This window comes from Asterias rubens, chromosome 13 (genome assembly GCF_902459465.1).
Source record: "Asterias rubens chromosome 13, eAstRub1.3, whole genome shotgun sequence".
In the NCBI taxonomy this organism is placed as follows: Eukaryota; Metazoa; Echinodermata; class Asteroidea; order Forcipulatida; family Asteriidae; genus Asterias; species Asterias rubens.
This window is the reverse complement of record NC_047074.1, coordinates 8425092-8435925: the sequence shown is the minus strand read 5'-3', so window position 1 is coordinate 8435925 and position 10834 is coordinate 8425092. Positions and strand designations below refer to the sequence as shown.

At 39.7% G+C, this 10834-nt stretch overlaps 1 protein-coding gene across 1 annotated transcript; it reads left to right on the top strand.

Annotated features, from left to right (window-relative positions):
- Positions 1-92: 92 nt before the first annotated feature.
- On the top strand, positions 93-10556 carry LOC117298477 (replication factor C subunit 4-like). Its single transcript, XM_033781754.1, has 11 exons — positions 93-220; positions 1677-1889; positions 2542-2620; positions 3623-3702; positions 4526-4642; positions 5579-5648; positions 6833-6906; positions 7059-7179; positions 7989-8114; positions 8599-8724; positions 10103-10556. The coding sequence occupies exons 2-11, from the start codon at positions 1774-1776 to the stop codon at positions 10265-10267; spliced, it is 1074 nt and encodes a 357-aa protein (XP_033637645.1). The 5' UTR covers positions 93-220; positions 1677-1773; the 3' UTR covers positions 10268-10556.
- Positions 10557-10834: the final 278 nt, after the last annotated feature.

Sequence of the window (10834 nt, the reverse complement as noted above, 5' to 3'; positions counted from 1 at the left end):
TCAGCGCATTATGTGAAAAAGTAATGAGAAACCAGTCTGAAAATTTACCAGCAGAGGGCGCTCTACTGATGGCGCGCCACACATGTGAGGAGCGCGCGCTTTGATGTCCAAGCAAGAGGTCGAGGAGGTACAACTACGAAATACAAGCTTACTGGCCAGTGACTTCGACAAGCAGTGGTTTATCTTCGACGATTACAACTTACAGTGGCAGTGGAGTGAGGTAAGGGATTTTTATTTGATATATTCAACCCCTGCTTCTAAATGCACACTTCTGTGATCTCGTTTTGATAAACTGGAGTTGCAGCAAGCCTAAGCAGCAGCCCAGTTTTTACTCACACTTTGTGTCTAGCACCAGTTGAGTTCCACTTCCAGTGGTGTGTCTTCATCACCTTCAGTTTCTTCAGTTTTGATCTGCACTGCATAAACAATCAAGCACCCTTGGTCTTACGTCCTCACTTAAGGATTCGGAATTCTGCCGAGTATCAACGTAAACGTAAACTGTTGTGTTTGTTTGATATCTGAATCAATTCAGAGACACACACCACACAACTCTACTCTCTTCCTCTGTTTACAAAAGTGAGCACAGCACTAGAGCGCGTTAGTATAGCAAGCACATCACTGTAAGTGTAATATTGGCTCATTGTTCATGTAGGCATATTGTATAAACTATAATGGATGTTTGGTCAAAAGTAAAGAGGGACAAATTTCCCTATCCTTATCCTGCCACCACTTGTTCACTCAAAAAAGTAAAACATTTGAGAGTTGAAATGTATTACAATCAAAAACTCATAGTAAATACCGAATATAATTATGAAGCTTAAATTTAAAAAAATGAATAAATAAACCTTTAAACATGACGCTATTCTCACGTGTACCCCTACCCTCCTCAACGCCTCCACGCTCCACCCCACCCCATCCCCAACCAGCCCAACTATCCTAAAACATCAGTGAAGATGTTTTATTGTACCCTCAGACCACATAAGCTGAGTAGCATTGACAGTATTTCACCTTGTTTTCAACGTAGCTTACATTTTTCTACTTTTACACCGGAAGTTGCCTTATTGCGCTACTGGTTGCACAATAATGCAACGTTGCCTTATCTGCACTTTGCGCGGACTGATATTATATTATTTCATATCGAATGAAAAAGTGGTGGAGCCATCATACAAAACTTTTCCATTAAAGAATATCTCATTTGTGATTTGTCCTCTCATTTTTAATTAAGGAATCTTTACAATTTGGAAAAGTTTCTGTATGGCGCCACCACTTTTTCATTCGATATGAAATAAAATAGTGTCTAATTTACCTCAATGAGATATCCTTTTTTTGTAAAAATAAGTGAAAAAGTGGTGGCGCCCATGCGGAATGTTATCCTACAATTTTCCCATCATCATAGAATTTACCCTCCTTTCCAGAGGAACTTTGCTGTGCCTCTCAAGAGCGAAGTTCAGGGCCTGATAGTGGATCTTTTACGGGCGACGGATGATCGTATCATAACACAACTTTACTGGAAGATCTTGTACTAGCCTAGCATCCTCTTTGACACAAAAAATTAATATTATGTATTAAATCACACTACATGTAAGTTTCAGCCAGTGCCACAAAAAAAGGTGTTGGTTAAACTGACAAGGACGTCCTGTAATACTAGTAAAATATCTTTTCTCTTTTCTTACCAGATCAGACAACTACGTAGTTTTGAGTAAGACTCTTTAACTTTAAGTGTTATACGACTTGTGATACTGCTTCTAAACCACACCAAAAACCACAGTCACTATGCAAGCCTTTCTTAAGGGAGGAGGGACGTCAAAGCCTGCAGTCAAAGAGAAGGCTGGTGGGAGCGGTGAGAGTACAAAGACAAGAGAGCGCCTCATACCATGGGTGGAAAAATAGTAAGTTATTCCGTGACTGTATCGACAATGTGACCTCTGACATCACTCGAAAACCATAGCATGATTTGCTCGCATGCCGCCCGGGCAAAACCTTTGTGTTTTGGCAGCCAGCTAAAAGAGCTTGCAATCTTACCATGACTGCACTTTGGTTATCCGCAGGCTTGTTCTCTGTGTAGTCTTATTTGTTATTGCCTATTCTTTGTATGTACTGTTTGCCTGGAAACAAATAAATAAATAAATAAATAAAAATACACGTCTTTTTGCCCGTCGAAACATGACTTGGACAGAGTTTTGTCAACAGAGGGCGGTTTAAATGTAAACAGAGGTCACATTGTTTATAGTCACGCTGTGATGATCAAATCTGTTCGTCACATCCCTAAGAATGAAGAGCTATAATAATCATTGTTAAACTTTGGTGACTACTACTGTCATTGAATTCGCAACGTGATTTATAACATTTTAAATGTCGCCCAAGCACAGTTTGTATCCCACAAGTGCTCTTCCAACACAAGACCAACTCACTGGATAGTCTTCTTGCATGTGTCAGTATATAAATATTAACTGGTTCAGGAACTTTGATAAAAAGTACGACCTTGGTCTATTTCCCATGATCAGAAATACCTTAATATTTTCTTTTTCTTCCTCCAATTAGTCGCCCAAAGACGGTTGATGATGTTGCTTATCAAGAGGAAGTTGTAGCGATGCTCAAAAAGTCAATTCAAGGCTCAGACGTAAGTTCAGGGTGTAACCAGACAAAAATTATATCATGATTTGTCTTAAGAGGTTGAACTACACATTGTTGGGTAAGAATAATAGTAAGAAGAACACTTATAGTGCACCGGTATCCACCACAAGTGATGCTCATGTTACGGATATTGAGAGGCAGATTATTCCAAAGTAAAGGACCAGCATGAGAAAAAGCCCTGTCACCCCAATTGTTGTGGGTGTGAGGAACAACCAGTAACTCGACTAGCAACGTGCATGGAGGTATTGTGGCAAGGGTGGCATGTGCGTAAAGTGCTCACTACTGTGGCCCTGATTCGAAGTAGGCCATAATATGAGTAAAGTTGTGCATTGGTTTTCTCCTGTGCCATGAGGGTTTTTCTCTGGACACTCGGGGTTTTCTCTTGAAACATCAAACATGTTAGGCGTTGGCTGTGCTCTGTGGGCATTTGGTACACTGTGACTGGCTGCTAGAGGCTCTCTTGCATGCCTTGGAGCTCCAACATGTTGTAGTCACGTCCTTCGCAATTCAGCTTCTCAGCTGTTCTAATGATTAGCCTCCCCCCAAATTATCATTGCTGTTAAAAGTAATAAACCTACGGAAATTAACTTGGTAAATAATTAATAACATTGGGTTGATCAAAGAAAAATTTACCAGTGTGGGACTTGAATCTGGGACCTCTGGCATGTAAGTCCAGAGGTCACAGTTTCAAGTAATTGCTGCGGTGCCCAGTGATTTTGCTGTGGTGCCCCGTGATTTTGCTGTGGTGCCCCGTGATGTTGCTGTGGTGCCCTCTCTTCAAAGTTCTATTACAAATTGACAAAGAAGGAAAATTGCTGTGCCCCTTCAAGAATTTGTGTGTGTGTATCATACCTTTATACAAAATTTTATTTATTTGGTTGTGTTCCATTTACTTTGTTGTGTTTTTAGTCATGCAAAATCAAGAGTGAGTAAGTTAGAAAGTGTCATTTTACCATTCCCGAGAAATGTTCTTTTTTTATTTCTGAAGTTGCCAAATATGTTGTTCTATGGTCCACCTGGCACAGGAAAGACTTCTACGATCCTAGCTGCATCCAGAGAGTTGTTCGGGTAAGGTTTCTCGGACTGCTTTCTTACATTCATTGCTAGGATTTGAAACTTTGCCTGTTGGAAGGTACACGTTTGGTAATTACTCAAAACAAACATTAACTTAAAAACTGACTTGGTTATGAGCATTGGAGAGCTGTTGATAATAAAAAACATTGTGTGAAACGGCTCCCTCTGAAGTAGCATAGATTTTTTGAAATAGAGGTAATTTCTCACGAAAATAATAAAAGACTACTAGCTAGAAAGCTTTTATTCCCATCTCAAAGCACACAAATTCGTCCAACAAGGGTGTTTTGTCTTTCATCATTTTGTCCCAACTCCAATGACCAAATGAGCTCAAATTTTCACAGGTTTGTTATTTTATGCATATGTTGGGATACACCAAGTGAGAAGACTGGTCTTTGACAATTACCAATAGTGTAACTTCCCTTTAAGGTGACGTTTGTGGTAGCACAATGTGTAAATTTCTTTTGTGTAGTGTTGGTTCTGAAAAGAACTGGTGGTTGACAACTTGACCACCGAATTATAGTCAGAGTTTAACAAGTAAGTTTTGAGAAGGCGTTTAAATTGATCCAGATTTTGTGCGTCTTTGATGTTGCGGGAGAATTTGTTCCAAAGAGTAGGAGAAGACGTAGAAAATGCACGTTTTGGCTTTATGACTTGGTTTAATGAAGCCAATGAACAAGCAAGTAAAAATTGTGATTTGGAGCGTAAATTTCTCGAAGCCTGATGTTTGTGAATAAGGGTGAGTTTCTCCAACGGCCTTTTCTATAATTAAAATTCAAACCCTTTACATAACTTTTATATAAATCCTGCTAATTTTCAGGGACATGTATCGCTCTCGAGTGCTGGAGTTGAACGCATCTGACGAGAGAGGGATCCAAGTGATTCGAGACAAAGTCAAGACATTTGCCCAGCAGACGGCAGGAGGCACCAGGCCAGAGTAAGTCCACATTTCAGGGGTCTGTTACAAGGGAACTAAAGCGCGGTGATTCGGTTTTAAATCATATGTTTAAACACACTGAGGCCTGGTTTGTTATAATTTTATAAAGAACCAGGGGTCGATTTCACAAAGAGTTAGGACTAGTCCCAACTTAGGACTAGTCCTAGGAGATATACATTGGATATATTGCATAGATAGTCCTAAGTTAGGACGAGTAACTGGTCCTAACTCGAGATAAGACTAGTCCTAACTCTTTGTGAAATCCACCCCAGGCCCTTTGTGTTAAAACAAATAGTTTGAAACCCATTCAACATACTTTAACTTTGATTCCCATTCATAATTACCTTTCTGTTAAAGCCATTATACACTTTCGGAACAGAAACAAAAATAAATGTTCACAGATTTACAAAATATTAATAACTTACAGGGTTTACAGAAGGTAATGGTGAACGACTTCTCTTGAAATATTATTCCATGAAATGCTTTACTTTTTGAGAAAACATTAAAACAATAATAAATTCTCGATATCGAGAATTACGGATTTATTTTAAACACATCATGACACGGCTAAACGTGCGCAAACAAGGGTGGGTTTTCCCGTTATTTTCTCCCAACTTCGATGACCGATTGAGCCTAAATTTTCACAGGTTTGTTATTTTATATATAAGTTGTGAAACACGAAGTGTGGGCCTTTGGACAACACTGTTTACCGAAAGTGTCCAATGGCTTTGAATTGTTTTATCTTTTTAAACTGCAAAAGTAGAGAACAAATACGACAGTTTAATCACAATCGACCTTGTCTCTGCACTGTGCATGTGTTGAGTGCTGAGTATCTCCTTGAGCGAAATATGAATGTTGCAAAATCCACAAAAACTATTTCAGCATGGAACGTCAAATGTGTATAATGTAATAACTTTTTTGATTTGTTGTTTACAGCGGACGTCCATGCCCCGCCTTTAAGATTATTATTCTGGATGAAGCCGATTCAATGACAAATGCTGCTCAGGTAGGTTTCTCGTTTATATTAACCGTTCCAGATTACATTGCAGGCCTAGACCCAAGTTCATGACGCTGCTGGCAACAGAACTATGTTGAATATAATTCTAAATAGCTCCCTGATTTGTGTACAAAATCTCCTTGACTTCAAGATGCTAATGTTGGCCGTGTCATGGCCGAGCGGTTAAGAGCACCGGATTCAAGCACTGGTGTTTGATCAGCAGGGTGTGGGTTCGGATGCCGGTCGTGACACTTGCTACATAAAATTGGGGAGGTAGTGCTTTCTGCTCTACCAGCCAGGCTTCGAATTGATGATACCCAAGCCTACATTCGTATGGACTGTAAAAGGGGTAACCCTGTTTCAGCCCTAGGAGTAGATGGCAATGGCCTCTGGAAAAAAATAATTATTGCCCACACCTTGAAGTGGCATTCAGGCCTTGAGTGTCAGGCGTCTTGCATAAAAAAAAAAATATTAAAAAAAGCTCTGTATATAAACAAATATATTTTGTATTACTATACCTCATACATATTCATGACTGAGAGTCAAGTACTCGCTGGTCCATTCATCATCACGTGCCATGTATTAATTTTGCTAATTACCAAGCGCGCACGTGAGTATTTACTCAAGTGGTAACAGCGAATGACAAGTAATAATGTAGCTCCCTGGAAGCTATTCTACTTGTCATGCGCATTACCATTGTGTGACGTCATCCCCGGGCGCTATTCTACTTGTCATGCGCTTTATGATCGTGGTACTGTTGTACAAACGCACGAACATCTCTCAGCGACATTCATCGCATGAACAATATGGTTCATTTTATTTCACAGTCGTAATTTTCCCTTGCTCCAAACAACTGAATTATGTATAAAGTATAGTAAAACAAATAACATGATTTATTTCGGGTGACTAGTCGATATGAGCTCCCCTCAGTATTGGAAGTTGACAAACTAGTTCCCTCGGCTTCGTCTCGGGAACTAGTTTGTCAACTTCCAATACCTTGGGGAGCTAATATCGACTAGTCACCCACAAACCATGTTAAATTTATATATACTCACAGTAATTCACCATTTGACTGCAATTGTCATTTTAATGGTTGTGTGTGTGTGGAAATGTTTTGTTTTGGAATCCACATACATGTATTGGTGTTTTGATCACACAAAGAATATTTATTCTCTATTTTTTTTCTCACTCAGTCCGCCTTGCGTCGTACAATGGAAAAACAATCCAAGAACACAAGATTCTGTCTGATCTGCAATTACGTCAGTAGGTAGGTGAAATGATTGAGAATAGTTGTTAAAATAAAATAGGCTTCATGAATCTTTTATAGATGACTTCTTCCCTAAATTTAAATAATTCCTCTGTGACAGTAATCCTGGTAAAAAAAAAGTCAGCTATCTTAAATTCTTATTGTGACTGCAGGATCATTGAACCTTTGACGTCCCGTTGCTCCAAGTTCCGCTTCAAACCCCTGTCTAAAGACATTCTGAAGAGAAGACTGGAGGAGATTTGTCGGAAAGAAGGGGCCAGGTGTGGAGAGGAGGTAAGGAAATACACAACTTCAAACCGTCTGTTTATGGCAACCCAGGGCCAAATGTTATACAGCTTCCTTATATCTGGGCCCTATTTTATAGAGCTGTTTAACAGCCGATTTTGTGCTTACTGTATGATTTCCATTTCATAGTGCTGCTTTGCTATTGAAGTATACGAAAAGGTTCTTATTGGACTTATGAATCTTTGATACAAATTTTATTTTTAAAGTTTTGGGCTAATGAGCTGGTCAACTTTTTGGCCCCCTTTCTGGTGTGAGTTGTTTTAAACTTCAACGCTGGCTCTGGCTTGGGCTCCACGTACTGTGTAGGTAGTGGAAACGCAGCGAGTATAAATTTCCTATGTATTTTTTTGCTGGAAGCGGTGGTTCGAACATGGGCAGACGGAGTTGGAGTCCAAGCCGAGGCTTGAGAAAGGCCCATGGCATGGGGTAGTAACACCTGGTTCAGACAGGTGCTCCAGTGTCGCACTGAATCAAATAGATTAAGAAGAGCGACCGTAGGTCGACCCAAATAAATTTTGGTTTCAGACAGGCAAACTTAAATGTAACATTTACATTGGCTCGGCTCATGAAAAGGTCAAGGTCTGAAACCAAGGCGGTCCAGAGTTGTTCCGAACGACTGCAACAGTCGATCTTTCGACTTCAAGTGCCTCCAGTTGCTCCTAACTGTTTGAGACGCCAAACTTTTCATGCACTTAATTTGATAATTTGGTTTGACGTGACTCTGGAGTGCCTGTGTGAAACGGGTGTAAGACTGTTTCTCTATCTATGTGATGACAATCAATTGTTTTCATCTCCAGGCAATAGATGCCATCATTAGCACGTCAGAGGGAGACTTGAGGAAAGCCATCACATTCTTGCAGAGTGCAGCAAGACTGAGATCCGATGATAGTATCAGCGTTCAAGACATCTATGAAATCGGAGGGGTATGTAAGATTTTAAACTTTGGAGTTTTAAGAAATAATGGAACAATGAACTAGTCTCCAGATGATCAGAGCATAGGGCCTACTGATTAAAACACGGAGTTGTTACAACTAGGCCTGGGTGACAGGTGAAATTTATTACGCCACTAGCCGCGACTTATTTTTAATTCTCAAGATGCATTGTGACAATGTGTCCCGCAAGCGCAAAATATTAAAATTCAAGCTGAAAGGATGTGTCACTGATGTCGGATTGTGTTTTGTAAGTAAGTTATGTGTGTCATGAGTAGTCGTGAGCGATACAATTGGTTCACCAAACAGGTAGCTGGACTATTTTGTAGCCGTCATGGCAGCACGATTAACCGAGTAATTGAAATACTATAGCTGCGACTCGCACAAAACGCTTAATCTGTAGACAATGTGCTCCTCTAAAAAGCAACAAATTAAGTCAAGTTTTCTTGGATATGTTGTTTATTAAATTTGTGTGTAGGTTGTCCCAGATGAGGTCATTGGGAACTTGATGACGGCCTGTTCAGGAGGGTCCTATGAAAAGCTGGAGAGAACAGTACAAGATCTTCTTAAAGAAGGGTTTGCAGCGACACAAGTCGTCAATCAGGTAAAAATAGTCCATATATAAATGACCTACTCTCTATGATCAGACATTCATGAAAATATCAAGTTTAGTTATTTATGGCTACGTCTTATACTTTTTGTCTTTATACTTCAATGCATCATCATGCATTGAAGTATAAAGGTCCTTAGCAACAACCTTCGTGACAGCCGTTATATCTGCCAATACAATTGACTGGGACAGGCCAAGCTGCGTGGCATGACAAGATATTTTTCGCTCTTCGCTATGGCTTTGGACAAGGCTAAAGTTTAGCAGTAAATTGCAGGAAAATATTTCTCTGGAGGATAGGTACTGGGAAGAACTTGATAATCAGTGATGGCTGTTACAGCCCTCCTATAGTTTGGGATGCGGATGCTGGAATAAAGCCTCCTTACTTTAAACAATCCCTGAAAAGTACAATACATAAACAAATAAATGTTGAAACCGCACTAGCGCTGCCCCCGCACACATCTTGCATTCATGACATTGGAACAAGTCGGCATGCATGCACCATCAAATAATTAAGTCTTATATTATAGCACATTTTGTAATAGCCAGATCAATGCACTCTACATTAGTGCCCTGCCGTCGATTTCACAAAGAGTTAGGACTCGTCTTATCTCGAGTTAGGACAAGTAACTCGTCCTAACTTAGGATTTATCTTAAGGTCTGCATGCTACAGTGCAGGGTTGGGATTCGTCCTATGTCCTAAGATTAGTCTTAAGTTAGGAAGAGTTTTGTGAAATCGACGGTTGGTCATTGGGTCAATAACATTACTGTAATTTTTCTCAGCTCCCTGGTGAGTAAACAATCCAGGGTTGATGGGGTGCTCCAAAGGCTTTTTCATACACAATATCAAACTCCACCCTCGCAGGTGGCCAGTTATACCCCATGGTGAGGAGAAGCAATTATAGTAAAGCATCTTGCTCAAATCACAAGTGTCACGACCGGGATTCGAACCTACACTCCAATTAACCACCAGAACCTGAATTCAATGCTCTAAACCACTCGGCCATGACATTCTCCTTAATATCCTTAAAGACAGTGGACACTATTGGTAATTGTCAAAGACCAGTCTTCACAGTTGGTGTATCTCAACATATACATAAAATAACAAACCTGTGAAAATTTGAGCTCAATTGGTCGTTTAAGTTGCGAGATAATAATGAAAGAAAAAACACCCTCTGTCTCGAAATCAAATTCGTGGAAAATTACTGATTTCTCGAAAACTACGTCACTTCAGAAGGAGCTGTTTCTCACAATGTTTTATACTATCAATCTCTGCCCATTACTCGCACTCAAGAAAGGTTTTATGATGATAATTATTTTGAGTAATTACCAATAGTGTCCACTGCCTTTAATTACTTTTTCCCCTTGCTGTTAGGTGTTTGACATCATCGTCAACAGAGAAGACATGACTGACACTCAGAAGTCTGCCATAACGGAACGTATTGCTATTATCGATAAACGGCTGTGTGATGGTGCTGATGAGTATCTTCAAGTCATGGATATGTTCACACACATCATGGGCCAACTGTGTAATGCCTGATCGTCAGCTAGCCAATCAAATGCCCTGTTACTTCACAATCCAAACTCTAAGCCATTTTCATTGGTAAACTCTGCATTGCTCTGTAAAACAGAACAGTATTGGTCTAGGTAAAGAGTCGGTAAAACAACAAGTTTTTTGGATGTTTGAGAAAACTTTTTCTGTATGCGCAGATAAGTTATCTGCACATACTATCATAATATGGAAGATAAACTTTAAAGGAATACATTGCCTTGGATTGGACGAGTTGGTCTTTGAAAAGCGTTTAAAACAGTTTGTTATAAAATGCATATGATTGGAAAGATGTTTTAAAAGTAGAATACAATGATCCACACAAGCATGTCTCCAAGTTGTGAGGTTTTCCTTTTACCCCATAAATGGTTGACCGTGTTAGTTCGGAAAGCAAAAGGAAAACCACGCAATTTTGACGAATATTTGTGTGGATCATTGTAGTTTCACTTTAAAAATACCTTTCTAACCATATGCATTTTATAACAAACGGTAACAAACGCTTTTTATAGACCAACTCGTCCGATCCATGGCAACGTGTTCCTTTAAGCTTCAAGATGT

Bases quoted from the DNA above. Each gene is read 5' to 3' on its own strand.
- LOC117298477 (XM_033781754.1), top strand. From the start codon at position 1,774: ATGCAAGCCTTTCTTAAGGGAGGAGGGACGTCAAAGCCTGCAGTCAAA. The intron at 5,649-6,832 runs GTAGGTTTCTCG...TTTCTCACTCAG, and splicing joins CAATGACAAATGCTGCTCAG to TCCGCCTTGCGTCGTACAAT. The intron at 8,115-8,598 runs GTATGTAAGATT...ATTTGTGTGTAG, and splicing joins ACATCTATGAAATCGGAGGG to GTTGTCCCAGATGAGGTCAT.